At 42.4% G+C, this 18,267-nt stretch overlaps 2 protein-coding genes across 2 annotated transcripts; both read left to right on the top strand.

The window, feature by feature from the left end:
- Nucleotides 1-384: 384 nt before the first annotated feature.
- Nucleotides 385-7,962, top strand: LOC105051840 (transmembrane 9 superfamily member 1). The gene is given in 13 exon segments (XM_073243455.1): nucleotides 385-589; nucleotides 592-614; nucleotides 4,184-4,376; nucleotides 4,494-4,598; nucleotides 4,771-4,788; nucleotides 4,892-4,980; nucleotides 5,063-5,215; nucleotides 5,401-5,535; nucleotides 5,701-5,867; nucleotides 6,354-6,448; nucleotides 6,580-6,953; nucleotides 7,233-7,506; nucleotides 7,601-7,962. Coding segments are annotated over 13 exon segments (1,758 nt in total). The 5' UTR covers nucleotides 385-525; the 3' UTR covers nucleotides 7,669-7,962.
- A 3,093-nt stretch (nucleotides 7,963-11,055) lies between these two features.
- LOC105051839 (FT-interacting protein 7) lies at nucleotides 11,056-15,607 on the top strand. Its single transcript, XM_010932472.4, is given in 5 exon segments — nucleotides 11,056-11,487; nucleotides 11,490-12,393; nucleotides 12,396-12,529; nucleotides 13,117-13,368; nucleotides 13,855-15,607. Coding segments are annotated over 5 exon segments (3,015 nt in total). The 5' UTR covers nucleotides 11,056-11,238; the 3' UTR covers nucleotides 15,331-15,607.
- The last annotated feature ends 2,660 nt before the right edge of the window (nucleotides 15,608-18,267 follow it).

Here is an 18,267-nt window from a genome sequence, read left to right on the forward strand (position 1 = left end):
TAGGGTTAGCTATGCTGGAAATGACTCTTAGCTTCACCATCGGTTCATCCGTACTTCATGCAGACTTTAAGATTCACAACAATGATACAACAGTGATGCACGTATCCTGAAGCATGCCATTGAACCATGACAGGCCATGTTGTTCCTCTGTACACTATTAGATCTTACGCCATACGTTTATCTATTTGACTTCACAGTGTGATTTCTTCTTCTCATTCTTTTGCCTCTTGACTCGACCGTGTTAAATTATCCATGCAAGTCCCTGTTCTTTATATATATACCGACAGCATGGGAAGCGTGTATTGTGAAACGGTGAAAACTTTCTCCGGTATATTTTAAATTTTTTTGTTTGATCACCGCTGCCAAAGGAGGGCCGCGTCTGTGCCAATCTGAAGAAGACAAGGGTTCATTCCGTGTTCGCTCCTCCTCTCCTCTCTCTCTCTCTCTCTCAATCGAGCTAGCGAGCAGCCGAAGGGATTAACTAAAGAGAGCCTGAGCTCCGCGCTCTCAGATCCGGCCGCGGCGATGCACTCCGCCACACGATCTCTGCTTCCCCTCCTCGCCCTCCTTCTCCTCCTCGTCGCCGGCGCCGGGCCTCCGAGTTTGATCACAAGGTACGCCCTCTTCGCTCCTCTCCTCCTTCCTTCGCAAAGATCGCCGCATCCGCTCGATCCTAGCCCTAGTTTCCCGATTAGAAAGCGGTTTCTAGCGGGATCTTGGTAGGGGACCGACGGATACTCTTTCGCTGTTTGTCTTTCTCTGTATCTGCTTGGATCCTTAGGTTATTGATCAGATCGTTGGTGTTTTAACGTGGTTCGATGGACATATTTGATTCTTGGTTTCGACGGGATGTGGGTTTTTGATTAGGGTCATTTCTATGGGTTTGGATCTGAACGGTGCTCTTTGATTCCTTGATTTATTGAGCAATTTTGCGCCAATTGTGCCGGTCATCCATCATTGGCTATCAAAATTCCATCTTTTTGATGTTTATAGATGGTGAAGTTCCGGCATATACGCTAGAGCTTCGATTTTTGTTCTGCTTTCAATTGAAAAAATGTGCTCTATATACATTTTGCTTAAGTGAAGTATTGACCTGTGACAGAATCATGGAATCATAACTTTAACGGTGGCGTTTTGTTTCCGAATCAGATATTCTGGAACTAGTAGTTTTTTTGTTTGTCTCTATCATAAGGTAGCTCTAATGCAGTTTCATGAAGGTATAGAATAGGGTATAATGCCTTGGATGGGGTGGCTTTGGCTCGCTTACCATGCGTTTATCATGAAATAAATCCCCAGATAACACCTTGTATGCTATTTCTGGTGGAGAAAACCAGTCTTTGTGATTAGTGCTAATAGTTGGTGACACTCGTTGTTTGGAATTGAAAAAAATGCGAACTTGTGGCTTTTTGCTGGTCAATAAGGTTTGGAAACAGATCTTATACTAAAGAAATAAAGAAAACATAAAGGCAAAGGAGACATTGCATTCTGGGGATCTATGGTCAAAAGATTTTTGTTTGGTAGTGTTAAGGCATATATTCAGGGAGGGTTGCCATAATATTAAGGGAAGGAAGAGTATATAAGTTGCAGCAGTACATGATCAAGGAGAGCAATACTAGAAAAGGGAGTTTGGGATGTACCAATGTAGTTGTCCTTTTCATTTGTTTGTCCATCAGATTAAATTGCCTTTATAATTAGCCATCCTATTCAATCATCCTTGATGAGTATGGCCAGTATGCCCAATAAGTTTTGGTTGTTTTGACACTCAAGTGAGTGGAAAAGAAAAATGAGGGAGTGTAGATGCAGGTACCCATCAATTTTTATGGGCTCTGTCCAATAAAATAACTGATATAAAACGGAACTCCAAGTCCGTGAGCCAACAGGGAGCCCTTATCCAAAGTAGGCTTGTAGGCTAATTTAGGACTCAGCTATTAATCTTCTGTTCTTTTTCATGGCTTATTGAATTGTTGTAAAATTCTTGGATAATGTAAGAGCACTGTAGTTGTGTGCTTAAAGGAATGTAGGCCTTGACTCAATCAGAATATTTTTTCCCTTTTTCAGCACTGCTGGAAGATTTGTCTCAAGGACTCAAGTGGATGTCGATGACAATGAGTCATATATTCTAAAATAAACCTACAGATATTGAGTAACAGCTTCTATAGTATATGGTCCAATTGTATATGATATTAGTATGTGATTCTTGAGCATAATCCTAAAACTAATAAACTCCCTAAAATTACTTAAACCAAAGCATTAAATGATCAGTATAAACCAACTAGAGTCCTGCATGTGCAGCGCATGTGCACTGATTTTTTTTCCCCCTTTTTTGGCCTACATTTTTTTGCTTTCTTTTCGATGTGTCAGAGGAGTGTGTGGAAAATGGAGGGGGAAATTAGAGGGAGAGGAGTGTATGAGTATATAAATTTTCTAGGAACTATGAAGCCACGGGGCTTCATGCCTTGAGGTAGGCCACATGAAGCTAGCCACAATACTTTGACATTATACATTAGTAGATCTCAAAATAATCCTATACAGAAACCAATGCAGAAAAGGGGAAGCCAACATGAGAAGACAATCAATTACAAAAATAATTGGTTTCCGATGCTTGCATTAAGTAAAAGCAAGTAATTTGGCTAATTTTTGTGATGCAATTTGGAATTAATCTGGCTAAAATTGTAACAAGGGATTCAGTATTTCATTTCATCTATTTCGAGCAAAATAATTTGATCAGAGGTAAAATTCATTCCATTGGGGAGAGAGTTAAATTAGGAAGCACGTTGTTCATTTTATAAAAATGAAAAGTGTTTTTTCTGGATTGAAAGTGACAAAAATAGTAAAAGCGTAGGAGGCATAGATACCCTGTTTTTTTGTATTCACATGCAACGCAAATTGTGCTTTGATCATTCTGTTAGGAGCATTCAAGCCAAAGAAATTGTGGAGTTGTTTTTAATAACAAAGGTATGTTAATTGCTTATTTTTGTAACAGTAGTCTGTCTCTGATTTCCTTCTCCTTGTTCTTCTTAATAATTTTTGTAATAGGTAGATTGCCTGCAGGCCATGTAAATCAGTAGGAAAAGAGTTTGTTATATTTCTACATCAACTAAATTGTCCCAAAAAAAAAAAAAGTAACTGTAGATGTGGTTATTTGAAAGTAAGAGCCATAGCCTATGGGTTAATGATATTGTCTATCAATGTCATAATTGATGAATAATTAGTGATTAAGGTAGTGCTCTACTGTTGTAATCCCTTTTAGTGTTTTCTGAATGAGCTGAAGTGCCTTAGCTTGGTCTTCTTTGCACATGTTGTCATTAAACCACCGTATTTGCATTCATGGCATATTTAGTGATTCCATTTCATAAAAAGCTCCTTTTCTTATTAAATATGTTGTAAGAGGTCTTTTTTCTATACTGCTTTTGTCCTTACCTACTCTCTACCCCTCCTTTTTTCCTAACAAATTGACACTAAAGTTTATGTAAGAGATAGTTAGATATTAAAATATAAATCCCCTTGTCTTGCAAGCTTAAAATTTTAGGTCAAACTCATTAAAGCACCTTTGAGCTCTAAAAAGATGGAACATAGTGGAAGAGAGTGGAGATAGAAACATCAACTTTGCATTAGGAGAAGATGGAGTTTACCAAATTGGGGAAGTAGCCTTGTGTTTGCTAACCAATGTCTAGTTAGTTTGCTGTAAGGGACATGGAAAGTAGGTTGCATATGCATTACTTAACTGCAAGGTTGGGTATGCAAAAAAGTAAACTGGCAGGAGTTTGTATTCCATACTCTTGGAATTTCTTTACATAAGATACTTTGGGTATCTTATGGCAAGATTATCTTCTTTTAGCCTGGCCTTCTCTTTCTATTGTGGGGATTGTTCAGTATCTTATGGGAAGATTATCTTCTTTTAGCCTGGCCTTCTCTTTCTATTGTGGGGATTGTTCTATGGGTCTCATGTTCATTCTCGTGTTCATGACCTAATTTGGGATCAAAATTGTCTTTAGCTGTTCCTATTATTCTGTATTCTCTAATAACATAATAATTCGCCAATGCTTTTTAAGTTGACATATTTGCGATATGCAACTTCATGTATCAGAGGAAACTTTTGTTTTGTTTTGTTTTTGTTTTGTTTTGTTTTGTTTTTTTTGAATTTGGACTTCCACTAAGAATATTATCATGGCTTCATATGCAGTACAAAGCTGATGACCCTGTCACACTCTGGGTAAACAAGGTTGGCCCCTATAATAATCCTCAGGAAACCTACAACTATTACAGCCTTCCATTTTGCCAGCCATCTGAAAACCCTGCACACAAGTGGGGTGGGCTTGGGGAAGTTTTGGGTGGAAATGAACTGATAGACAGCCAAATAGAGATAAAGTTTCAAAGTATGAACTCTTTCTTTACATATTCCTCCTTTTCTTTTCTGGATTATTGATTTGGAATGGAGCTCGGACCATATTTGTTGGAGACATCATTTTTGATTGCCTTTTTTTTTCCCCAAGAAAATGTTGACAAGGGCTCCATTTGCACGCTTGAGCTTGATGCCGCAAAGGTGAAGCAGTTCACAGATGCAATAGTTAACTCATATTGGTTTGAGTTCTTCATTGGTATGTTTTTGACTGTATACAACTTTCTTCTTTCCTTTTTTTTCCTTTTAAAATACAGCAAAATTGCCATATATGTCCATTTGCTCTTTGATTCTTTTCATATTATTGTGATTGAATGCTTACCATTTTTCCTTTTTATTTTCCTCTTCCTTGCTGGGGCACAATGATTTAGATGATCTACCTTTGTGGGGTATGTATATGTCAGTTCGTCATGCCTTCTGTTTGTATTTTGATAATTGTGTCATATTGTTTTTCCTTCAGAGTTATACTAATTTACATTCACTTGTTATCAGGCTTTGTTGGAGAGACTGACAAAAACAATGAAAATAAACATTTTCTTTTCACACACAAGAATATTGTTGTTAGATACAACAACAATCAGGTATATGGTTGCTAAAAGCTTTATAATTATTCCTTTCCAGACCACTTACGGTACTGGTTTTGTCTTTTTCTCTTTCCTGCAGATCATTCATGTCAATCTCTCTCAAGAAAGTCCAAAACTTTTGGAAGCTGGGAAGACATTAGACATGACCTACTCTGTGAAATGGTCATCAACAAATGTGAAATTTGCACGTCGTTTTGATGTTTACTTGGATTATCCTTTCTTTGAGCACCAGGTAAGGCTTTTTAATACCAGCCCATCAAGTTTTGGCTCAATTAACTTCAAGGCACCCTCTGCTCTGCTGTCTTCCAAAATTTGAAAGGCTATGCCTGAGAACTTTATGGCATTGCGGATATGTTCCATTTGATAGTTTTAGTGGAGATTCCTTCTTGCTTTGAAAACAAACTGTTCCTTCTGCAGATTCATTGGTTCTCCATTTTCAACTCTTTCATGATGGTTATTTTCCTCACTGGCCTGGTGTCCATGATATTGATGCGAACTCTCAGAAATGATTATGCAAAATATGCTCGTGAAGATGATGATTTGGAGACTCTGGTGATTATCTGCACCCCTTTCAGTTGCCGAAATGTCATATATGTAGAGCATACCTTATAATTTGAGTTACTTTTAGTTGGCAGTTTTTCACTAATGTTGGTAGCATGAAATTCGGTCATTGTTTTGTTAGTCAATTTGTATGTTCATGTAGTTGCATTTTGTCAGGAAAGAGATGCGAGTGAAGAATCTGGATGGAAGCTTGTTCATGGAGATGTCTTTCGGCCTCCTCGCAATTTGGTTCTTCTTTCAGCTGTTGTTGGTACTGGTGCCCAGTTGGCAATTCTTATTCTTCTGGTAATCGTGTTGGCAATCGTCGGAATGTTGTACATTGGGTACGTATAGAATCAGGTTGATGCCTACCAGATGGAATTAATTTTTTTGGTTTTCGAGTTGAGGAGATAATACTGGAAATGAAGGAAAAAATGCAAAGAGACCACCAAGCAAGCATGACAGAAAGCACACTCATATACTATACAAGTATTACATTCTTTTACGTGTTCATTCAAATTTTCCATTATTACCAAACTAAAAAGCTTATTTTATTTTTCTCACAAAAACCTCATTATGCTTTGATCACCTGTTATCGAATTGTGATTCTGTGATAGCGGTGGTTGTATTCTCTTTATTTATTCTTTTCTAATTGGATCGTAATTGCCTTTTGCACTTATTTTAACAATTTCATACTCATTATGCTCTGATGACCTGTTATCTAATTATGATTCTATGGTATCAGTGGTTGTATTCTCTCTATTTATTCTTTTCTAATTGGATCACTATTGTGTTTTGCACCTACTTTAACAATTTTGTATGTGTGTCAGGCGAGGAGCTATTGTCACGACTTTCATTGTGTGCTATGCTCTCACGTCATTCATTTCGGGCTATGTTAGTGGTGGACTTTACTCACGGAATGGCGGTATGGTTTTTCTCAAATTGGTTCTGTTACTTTTTTTCTGGCTCCAATATGTGGTTCTTAAAAGTTGATCATACTAATTTTTCAGTTTTCAAGGGAGCTCCTAACTGAATGCATGTTTTGTATATTGGCAGGTAAAAACTGGATAAAGGCAATGATCCTTACAGCATCACTGTTTCCATTTATGTGCTTTGGGATTGGCTTCATACTTAACACAATTGCTATATTCTATGGATCACTGGCAGCTATTCCATTTGGGACAATGGTGGTTGTGTTCATACTTTGGGCTTTCATCTCCTTTCCTCTGGCACTTTTAGGTACTGTTGTGGGTAGAAACTGGAGTGGCTCCCCAAATAATCCATGCCGTGTGAAGACCATTCCTCGTCCTATTCCAGAGAAGAAATGGTATCTTACACCTTCTGTTGTCTCACTCATGGGAGGGCTGCTTCCTTTTGGAAGCATATTCATTGAGATGTATTTTGTCTTCACGTCCTTCTGGAACTACAAGGTAAGAGTATAAAAGTTTTCTATAGATACTCGTCATGATAATTTGTTATGGTCTTTTTGTGTTTCACTATTTATTCGTGAATTAAGTTTGAATAGTCTTTATGCTCTGTAGTTCCAGCCTTCCCCTATTTAGTCAATCATATTGCTATTGATGATTATTCTGAAATTTTTGTCTGGTTTTTGATTGGGCTGTTTAAATCCTGAGATTTGTTGAAGTGCATTGACAGAAAAGGATGCTAGAGACCTGATCGGCTTATTTTTTGCTTATGTTACTTGGCAGGTTTACTATGTTTATGGCTTTATGTTGCTGGTATTCCTGATCCTCATAATTGTCACAGTATGCGTGACCATCGTGGGAACATATTTCTTGCTAAATGCTGAGAACTATCACTGGCAGTGGACTTCTTTCTTTTCTGCAGCTTCAACTGCTGTCTATGTGTACCTTTACTCTATATATTACTATCATGTGAAGACCAAAATGTCGGGCTTTTTCCAGACTAGCTTCTATTTTGGCTACACTCTAATGTTTTGCCTTGGTCTAGGAATACTTTGTGGTGAGCTTTAGCCTTTACAATCTTTGCAAGAAGTGGTTCCTCATTTATTTCCTTTTTGACTGTTGAACTGACAGCATCTCTTTACAAAATTCAGGTGCTGTGGGCTATCTGGGGTCTACGATGTTTGTTAGAAGAATTTACAGAAACATCAAATGTGACTAGCCACAGCCAAATTCCAAACACTAGGAGTGTATGCCGTTATGCATTGTTGAGACAGCAGCATTTGGGGGGGTGTGTTAAAGTTGGATCGCTTACAGAATCTGATAATGCCTGGTTAAACTGCAAGGGAGGGCTGTGCGTTCTTCTTTTACTTTTTCTGCAGCTGCTTCCCTTCTGATCTCTGGACTTTTGGATGGCTTTGCATTTTTTCCCATGCTGTAGGCAATAGCCTCCATATACTTAATTAACACAGGATAAATTTAATTTAGTGGAAAGCATATTCAGCCTCTTTTAATCTGTTTGGTGTTAATATGGACCCAAAGCTGGGTAATCCTCTGCTAATGGATAAAACATGTACTAGTGTCTATTCCCTCTTTATACCTATCATTTCTTATATCATCTAATTAATGTTTCTGTTTCTGCTTGTTGAAATATTTAGAACTGTCCAATTCATTTGTAGTATGGAATTTATGGAAGTTATTTTTATCACCATTATATAAAGTTACATTGAGGTTCTCTACTGTATCTGTTGAGTGTGTCTCTATATATAAATAGTTTCGATTTGAATGTGTTTGAAAGGGTATGGTTTCTTACATATTCTGCCCGATAGAGGGTTTTTCGATAATTCAAGGGTGCAAATATCAGTTGCTCGGGGGGTGTTATCATAATTCTTCAGAGAATGCCAAATATCCGTCTGCCTTGTAGCAAAGGGCAACAAAATTCTGCCCTCTTGACATGCTTGTGTGATGATCATCACGAATCATCATCGAAAACCTTTTGGAGTTTTAATGCGAAACAGCTTAGTACTGGTTTACTGCTTTCCTACAGAATTTGTCAATCCATTGTTCTTTTATTGAGAAACTGCTTTTTTACGTCTGTTCCCTTTGCTGTCTTCTTCTATGGTTTAATTCCCTATAAGGTTCTGTTTAGGCCGGAGGCGTATTGTTTGAAAAAAATTATCTATAGATTTTTAAATTAATTTAAAATTATTTCTAAGTCTTTCAAATTTTTAGATTTTATAAAAAATTTTTGAACTACTAAAAATTATTTCTAGATCTCTGTCATTCACATAGATTGATTACACAGGTCCATATTCAGATTATCTAGATTTATATTCAAGTTACACAAATTTATGAACTTGTGTAATTTGAATATAAATCTATATAATTTGAATATAGATTTGGATATAAATTTATATAATTTGAATATAAATTTATGTAATCTAAACATGGATGTGTGTAATCAATCTGCATCGGCGGTAGGGATTTAGAAATGAGTTTTTAGTAGTTCAAAGACTTTTTATGAAGTTTGAAAAATTGAAAGATTTAAAAATAATTTTGGATCAATCTAAGAATCTATAAATATTTTTTTTTATTGTTTGCGGCCCTTCTTAACCAAGGAGGACTTGCTACGGTGTATGGAAAGACTTGCTCCGTTGTGTATGGAAAGCAATACTGGTTCCGTTTCATGCTCAAAAATTATTATTATTATTATTTTTTGGTCTCCTGTAGCTGTTTGATGTCTTTGAAGTGGATTCAAGAAAAATAATGCTCATTTCGAACTGATCTAATTGAAGCGCATTTCAGCATGGCTCGATCTAAAGCCTTCATTTTAAGTACCAGCAGAAGGGAAGGCAAAGGAAACGGAAGCAGCGTGTCTCAGTTTCTTGTAGAAATAAAGGAATGTAGCTTCTTCTCCCTTTTGACTTGGAAGCAAGTCTTCGCCATGATGTCATGAAACAGTAATTTGCATGACCAAATAAATTGGATATTTTTGTGGAAAAAAATAGAAATGTTGAAACGCCTATCGTATTTGACCTTCAGCACCATGTAATCTCCAAAATAGAAATATTTGCTGTGCTGTTAGCGGAGGCAAGGAATATAAAAGAATCAAATCATCAACTCATTCGGTGGGGGAAGGGAGCGATAAACGAGGGGAAGAAAACGAAGGATGAGTCAGGGACCCAATTGGTCCCGCAAAGGATTCTCTTCTCTATGTACGCCAATATTCTTCAGCATGGACCGCCCACACGTGGCTGGGCTAACTTTCTTTCGGCCCACAAGCCTTTTATAGCCCACTTCCGTCTTCGACCGCTCCACTTCTTTTTTTTTCTTTTTTTTTTTTCGAAGGTGGCTGGGTCGGTGGGGGAGCGGAGGGGGGCGCGTTGGAATTAAGTTATCAAGTATATGGATTTAATGGGTACCATGAAGTACTTGGGCAGAAAAAAAAAGGTGACATAAAGAGGGAAGGGGTTGTATCTTTTACACAAAAAAATGGTTCACCTTCCTTCGCACGAAGCCCCCCATGGATCGTGCAAATGTTGATTTGAGATTTGTGCAAGTTGATGAATGAGATATTTTAAGTGTTTTGAAAGCTGTGTAAGGTGTGATCCAACGGATCACATCGTGAAAGATCAATCATTCTTTGCTCTAAAACACGCAACCCGATTACCTGAACCCACATACAAGGCAAGAAACAGCTATCCATGGAAGGAGTCAAATGGGACTATAAAACTACCCTATCCTCATCTCCTTCAATAAACTGGTCCAATCACATCAAAACCCCATTCATACCTCCCTTCCAGTGAGGTAACCAGCCCATCATAAACAAATTTTTATATGTTTTTGAGCTGACTTGACTTCGGAGTGATGGAGTGGTCCATGACTCAACCAGTGTACAACTCCCATAAGAAACCTCTGAGAGCTACGTGTTTCCTCTTCAGATCCTGATATTTCGCTCACAAACCCATTGCATAATCTCGAAACTACTACGAAATTACAAACAGGAAGGGCGGTAGACTACATCTTGTGAGGTCTAACATGGCAAATTTTTAATCATAATAAATGAAGAAAAGATATAAACCAATCCACTTACCTATTCCAAAAAAAACAAATCTCACAGTCTCACTCTTCAGCGCTTCTTGAAAGATAAAAGACACAGCAGGATATGTCATGGTTAAAAGCTCCAATCCTTTTCATCTTTAGCAGCATCTTTTACAGAAGCTTGCATCAAAAGAAGAGTTTTCCAACTCCACAAGCTCTTCCTTGGACGCAGAACATTGGACACCAGGAAGAATGAACATTAAAGCAATGAAGCCCATTAGTGCACTGATGCTGTCTTCAGACAGTAAGTATGCAATGAATTAATTAATTAATCTCCATATCAGACTCCAAAGCAAAACTTTAAGCATCCTAATAAAGAAGCCCGAAGACACAATCTCACGTGCATTATTGTAAGCCATGCATCTTTGTGCTATCTTTGAAAAGAATGCACAAGTGTCACTCTCACAACACACCTCAATATGGGGCCCTCCCCTCCCGCCAAAGCCCACCATAAATTCTAGTTTTCTATAAAAACCTTCGTTAACACCCATTCCACTCTCCTCTTCTTTCCACCTCCTCTTCCGCTTGAGACTTGGTCGTGCTCATAAGACTACTCTCTCTAGCTTCTTAGACTTTTTTATATGCAAAGACTTGAGATAATATATATCAAGTCCATCATTATTATATAGTTTTAGTAGTACATAGTTAACACCTTGGAGGAGGTGGAAAGGAGGAAGAAGAATAGGAAGAGATGAAGGTGGCGGTGGAGGTGTTGGAAGCGCACGACCTGATGCCGAAGGACGGCGGCGGCACGGCGAGCGCCTTCGTCGAGGTGGACTTCGACGGGCAGCGCCGCCGCACCCGGACCAAACCTTATGACGTCAACCCCTTCTGGAACGAGATTCTCTTCTTCGACGTCGCCGACCCCCTAGACCTCCCCAGCAGCACCATCCACGTCGCTGTCTACCACGACCGCTCAGCCGGTGGCGGGGCGGCCACCAGCAGGGCCGCAGCTTCCTCGGCCGTGTCCGCCTCTTCGGCTCCTCCGTTGCCCCTTCCAGCGCCGAGGCCGCCATCCAGGTCTGCTCCCTCGACCGACGCCGCCTCTTCTCCCGCGTCCGTGGCGACCTCTCCCTTCGCCTCTTCGCCGTCCCAAACTCCTCCAAAGCCTCCTCCTCCAGCCACTCCCCCTCCACGACCGCTGCCGTCCCGGAAACCCATTCCTCCGAGAACCCTCCGCCGGCCTCCAAGGAGAAGAAAGTCTTTCACACGGTGGGCTTCGAACCTGCGCAGATTCGGACTAAAGAATTCATGAACATGGAGAAGAACCACAGCCGAAGCCATCACTTCCGAGCAGAAGCACCGCAGCCGCCTGCGGCGGCGGCGGCGATGCACGTGGAGGCCCGTCCACAGCCGAAATCCGATTACGTTCTCAAAGAGACGCAGCCGCCGGTCGCCGCCCGGAGGGGCTACCGCGGCGGCGCCAAGATCGCCAGCACCTACGACCTGGTGGAACAGATGGAGTACCTCTACGTCAACATCGTCAAAGCTCGGAACTTGCCGGCGATGGACATCACCGGCAGTGTCGACCCCTACGTGGAGGTGAAGGTCGGCAACTTCATCGGAAAGACGCAGCACGTGGAGCGGAACCAGAACCCGGAGTGGGACCAGGTGTTCGCGTTCTCGAAAGAACAGCTCCAGGCGGACCGGGTGGAGGTATGGGTGAAGGACAGGGGCGTCCTCAGGGATGGGTTGGTGGGGAAAGCGAGCGTTCCCTTGGTGGAGGTCCCTTGGCGGCTCCCCCCGGACTCCCCCCTGGCCCCCCAGTGGTACAGACTGGAGGACGCGGAGAGGAGGGAGGAAGTGGGGAGGGGGGAGGTGATGATGGCGGTGTGGAAGGGGAGCCAGGCGACGAGGCCTATCCTGAAGCCTGGCATTCGGACGCCCATACTATTCCCTTGGAGGCAGTCCTCCACACCCGTTCCAAGGTCTACTTTGCTCCCAGGCTTTGCTACCTCCGGGTTCATGCCATTGCAGCACAGGTAGGTAGTCGTCATGATCTCCTGACCCTTTTTTTTTTTTTTTTTGTGGAAACAAGATTAATAAAAGTTATGTAAATTCTGGTAATTTTTTGTAATTAATGAAAACGTTTTTTTTGAAAAAAAAAAGAATATAATTGTCTTTTTACTATTATTATTTGTAGGTAGTGTCATCGGATTATGAGTTATATTGATGAGCCACTCTAATGGCATGTAATGCCAAGTTGATGAGTAATAGTTGGATGACGTACGCCCGGTTGTATTAATTTTTAATATTGGTTTTAGCTTTGATAACGTATTACGTAAAGTATTCCAAATGATTGCTGAGTTTTCTTGTGCCATTGATTGGAGTTGAAGTGATCTATATTTTCTTCTACCTTAGCTCAGCTCTTGACTTAAGAAATACAATTTGCATTATTTTAAAGCACACGTGGTGAGGCTTTTTTTTTTTTTTTTTTGGTGTTTATTGTCATTGTGATGAGAACACACATACTTACTGTTGCGGTTATATTAGAATTTATTGAAATATTTATTCTAATAAACGTTTCTCTTTTTTTGTTATTTTTCTCCTTATTTTGAGTTTGCAACAGGATCTGGTTCCCTCCGAAGAGACCCGGCTCCAGCCCGAGACCCACGTCAAGGTCCAGCTCGGATCTCAGATCCGGTTCACCCGGTCCTCTCCGGTCCGCTCACTGAACCCGTCCTGGAACGAGGAGCTCATGCTGGTGGGCTGCGAACCATTCGACGAGCCGGTCATAATCACGGTCGAAGATCGGCTCGCTCCCGGCAGGGACGTCCCACTCGGCCGGCTCGTCCTCAACAAACCCAGAATCCCTACTCAGGCAACGTTGCAATAACGATTCCAACAAATTAATATATTTATTTCGTTATTTCACCTGTCCACCTAATAGTGGATAATAAATACCAGATTTTGAACTGGTACAGAGGTTCAACCATTTCCCTTCACAGGATTTTGTTCTAAAAGAACCCCTTTTTTTTTTTCTCTTTGCAAAAAGAAAACACCCCTTAATTAATATCGAGCCATGCATAAAACCATTATTTCCATAAGTTCACCATGAAAAACATGTATTGCTCTACCGAGAATAAGCTAATAGATTAATTCGATCATTAACTGTTCATTAAATATGGGAATAACTATTAACTAGTCTTTCAAGTGATTTTTTTTTTTTTTTTTTTTAGAAGCAAAACATGAGGACGGGCGGGATATTAAATAACACCACTTATTACATTATAATTCACTTAACATAACAATAAGAATTTGGACCTTCTATATATATATAACACCCGTTATTCCAAATTTATTCCAGGCTGACCACCGCCGGATCATGCCAAACCAGTGGTTTGACCTCTCCAAACCCACCTTCTTTTCCGAAGACACCACCACCACCACCAGCGAGGAGCGGAGGAGAGACTCCAAGTTCTCCAGCAAGCTCCATCTCCGGATCTTCTACGACGCCGCCTACCACGTCATCGACGAGCCCATCCAATACAGCAGCGACTTCCAGCCATCATCGAAGCCTCTCCGAAAGCAAAGCATCGGAATCCTCGAGCTCGGCATTTTGAGCGCCAAAGATTTGGTGCCCATGAAGCTCAGCAATGGCATCGCCACCACCGACGCCTACTGCGTCGCCAGGTACGGCCCCAAATGGGTCCGAACCCGAACCCTCCTTGGCTCCCTCTCCCCCAAGTGGAACGAGCAGTACACTTGGGACGTCTTCGACCCCTGCACCGTCCTCACCATCGCCGTCTTCGACAACTGCCAACTTCACAACAATGGCAACAAGAACGGCAATGGCTCCAAGGATCAAAGGATCGGCAAGATAAGAATTCGTCTCTCGACCTTAGAAACCAATAAGCTTTACACTCATTACTATCCATTGTTATCTATTCAACCTTCTGGTTTGAAAAAGATTGGCGAGCTTCATTTAGCTATCCGATTCACTTGCACCGCATGGACCAACATGGTCACCCTCTACACGAAGCCCATGTTTCCGAAGATGCACTACGTCAAACCGATCCCGGTGTTGCAAATGAACTACCTCCGCACTCAGGCGATGGGTGTGGTCATGTCTCGGCTTGCACGGGCGGAGCCGCCGCTCCGGAGGGAGGTGGTGGAGTACGTGCTCGACGTCGGCTCCCATTTGTTCAGCGTGAGACGGAGCAAGGCCAACTTCGGACGTATCGTTTTGTTGTTGTCTGGTGTGACGGCGGTGGCCAGGTGGTTCGACGGAATTCGGAACTGGAAGAATCCGGTGACCACAATACTAGTCCATGCGCTGTTCTTGATACTGGTGTTCTACCCGGCCTTGATCCTGCCTACCGTCTTCCTCTACTTGTTTGCGATCGGAGCATGGAACTACGGGTCCCGGCCGACGGAGCCGCCGCACATGGACACGGAGCTGTCGTGTGCCGAAACGGTGACGACGGAAGACTTGGATGAAGAATTCGATCCATTTGTGACGAGGAAGTCGATAGAGGTGGTGAGGAGGAGGTATGACCGGCTGAGGTCGGTGGCGGGGAGGGTGCAGGAGTTGGTGGGGTTCTTGGCGACGCAGGGGGAGAGAGTCCAGGGTCTGTTGAGCTGGAGGGATCCCCGGGCGACGGGGATCTTTATAGTGTTTTCGGCCATATTAGCTGTTGTCTTCTACGCGGCGCCGATCCAGGTGGTGCTGGTAGTGGTGGGGCTGTACGTGCTGCGGCACCCCAGGCTCAGGAGCAAGATGCCTTCTGTGCCTTATAATTTCTTCAGGAGGTTGCCGGCCATGTCTGATATGCTTCTATGAACTAATGAGCAGGAAGGAAGGAAGGATGTGTATTGTGTTGGACCACTGTCAGCCTTTTTTTTAATCATCTCTCAGTCATCCCCTGATGACCTATGAATCTACTCGGTTAGTGTTTTACCGCAGGATCCATGAGAATGGTACCTCTTTGGTTGTTTCGAACGAAGGGAAAGGGGATGAAACTTTTTCTTTTTTTTTAATTTTTATCGAGCAGTGAGTGGATTCTGGTATATCTGGTTGGTAGCAGAACTTTTGCCCCGGAGAGCGATCGCTCTTTTGGTATGTCCCTATCGAACAAAAATCCTCTGGCGGAGGAGATTGCATGGAGCGGTACTGTTCATTCTCTTTTTTTTTTTTTTTTTATTCGGGTGAGAAACGCAAACATCATTTGGGGGGACAAAGGAAAGAGAGTTAACCACTTAACGGAGAGGCATTCCTCATTGAACATATGCCTTAACCATTTTAAAGTAAAAATGAAGGAGTCGGAGTGGGACGAGACTCCTCCGTCCATCCTATGATTAATTTTTACTAAAAAAAAAATCAATCATCATCTATATATTGTTAAGATTTGATGTCTCGAGATTCGATCTACATTGAGCCCACAGTGAGGTCCGTGACGAAAAATAAAGTCCAACGAGATTAAGATCACTTCAAACGAAGTCCGGACGGCCGAAATACGAGTGATTGAAGTCAGCATGAAACTCGGAGCGATAGAGGACCGCCGGCGGTGCGGCCGCGGCCCGCGCCCAGGCACACGAGCGCACGGGCCGGCTCAGGCGCTGTGCTGGGAGCCCATTGCCCAATCCACTGTGGATCGGACGGTGCACAATGGACTGCATAGGTGTTTCCCACGCGTTTCTCGCAGTTCACGGACTGTTTCGTGGACCAATGCACGATCGGAGGGTGTGAGTTGATTCTGATTTCGATCCAATGGTCCAGGGGCTTTGTTTGATTGCTTTGAGGATTTTTTAATCCAATCTAATCCGTTTTTAAGCCTTTAAAAGGCCTGGTAATGCAGCAGAGAGGTGTGGTTCGGTCTGGCATGCGGTTTTCATCAGGCGAAAAATCGAGAAACCACACGAAGAGAGAGAGAGAGAGGTTGAGACACTGTGAAAAAAAGGAGTAGGAGGCTCTTGGACGGTGGACAGCGATCGCTTCAGGAGTTCAGAGGGTCTTCTTAGAGAGAGCTTTTGTGAGAAAAAATTTCATATGAGGGAGAAATGGGGTGTACGAGGGTTGAGGGTGAGATCTCCTCTTGTAATATTTCTTTTTCTCATAGTAAAATTTGCATGCCCCATGGAGACGAGCCATTTTTTGGTTGTCTACGTATTAGATTATTTTTCTATTTTATTTCTTCTTTCTTCTTGCTGCATCGCACGGTATCAAAAAGGTCCTGAGAGGTGGTGTCCTGGCCAGACATCCACCCTACAAGTGGTATCAAAACGAGACGGTACAAGAACGTAGATTGCAACGGTGGTGAGCAAGACTGAAGATGGAGAAGACATGATCAATCAAGTTGGATATCAACAAGTTTGATGGAAAGAGTAATTTCTCCTTGTGGCAGGCAAGGGTGAAGGACGTACTCATCCAATAAGGATTGATCAATGCTCTCTTATGCGAGTAGAAGCCGAATATCATGGAGGTGTAGAATTGGAGACGGCTACAGATGCAGGCGGTAAGTACCATCCGCATGTACTTAGCGGATGAGGTGGCGATCCATATGCTTAACGAGACTTCCTTGACGGTGTTGTGGTCGAAGCTCGAGGAGTTACACATCGCGAAGTCTCTCACCAACACTCTTTTCTACTAGAGGCTGTTCTATCAGCTATGGATGATTGAGGGACAGAGCGTGCAAGAGCATCTCAGCTACTTTCAGAAGATCCTCACTGACCTCCTCAGCGTTGGTGAGAATATTGAGGAGAAGACCAGGGTGCTGATTTTGCTAGCGTCGCTTCTCCCTTCGTATGAGTTCTTGATGACTGCTCTTCTAGTGGGAAAGAGCACCATCAAGATGGATAAGGTCACCGCGGTGATTCTCCAGAATGAAGTTCTCAAGAGGGAGAACCCAGCTTCGAGCTCAGATGGCGGTAGCTCAGCTTTGATAGTTTCTGAAGGAGTAGGAGGCGATAGACGGAGCGACAGAAGATCGTGATGAGGGCAGTCCAAGTCCAGGAGAGACTTGAGCAAGACCAGGTGTTACCAGTTTGACGAGTTGGGGCATCTAGCTAGAGATTGCTCTCAACTCAGAGATCGAACGATGGCTACTGTAGCGACGGCCAGTAGCGATTCAGAGGGAGATGTTCTGGAGATATCTGATGAGATATCTTTTTCTTCCCCGCAGTGAATTTTAAATTCTGCATGCACCTATCAGATATGTTGCAGAGAGGAGCAGTTTGACTCCCTAGAGAATAGTGAGGGCACTATTTATCTGCCGAATGGATCATGCTGTGCGATCAGAGGCATCGAGACGGTCAGCTGGATGATACATAATGGTACAGTGAAGAGATTGAAGGAGGTCCGATACATACTCGATTTCAAACGGAATCTTATCTCACTAAATAGATTAGATTCGAGAGGCTACAGGACGGTAGCTGATGGAGGAATCCTGAAGGTGCTACGCGGCGGTAGGATTGTTTTGGAGGAGAAGAAGGGGAGGAGAGGACATTATTACCTGACGGAGAACCCAGTGCGGGTGGAGCTTCGGGAACCAAATAGAGCCCAGAGCGAGGTGGAGCTTCAGATGGAGGTGGATCGGACACAAGACAGGAGACTCGGGAGGATGAAAGGCGATATCGCAAGGTGAGATTCCTATTGCCGCAGGATGATACTCCGAGTAGGTCTCAGGTTAGGAAGAGCATAGCATACGACGGAGATGGGATCAAGCGGCCTGACTTGACTCCAATGTTTGTCCATTCATGATCAACAGGCGATTGCCCCAAG

This window comes from Elaeis guineensis, chromosome 9 (genome assembly GCF_000442705.2).
Source record: "Elaeis guineensis isolate ETL-2024a chromosome 9, EG11, whole genome shotgun sequence".
In the NCBI taxonomy this organism is placed as follows: domain Eukaryota; kingdom Viridiplantae; phylum Streptophyta; class Magnoliopsida; order Arecales; family Arecaceae; genus Elaeis; species Elaeis guineensis.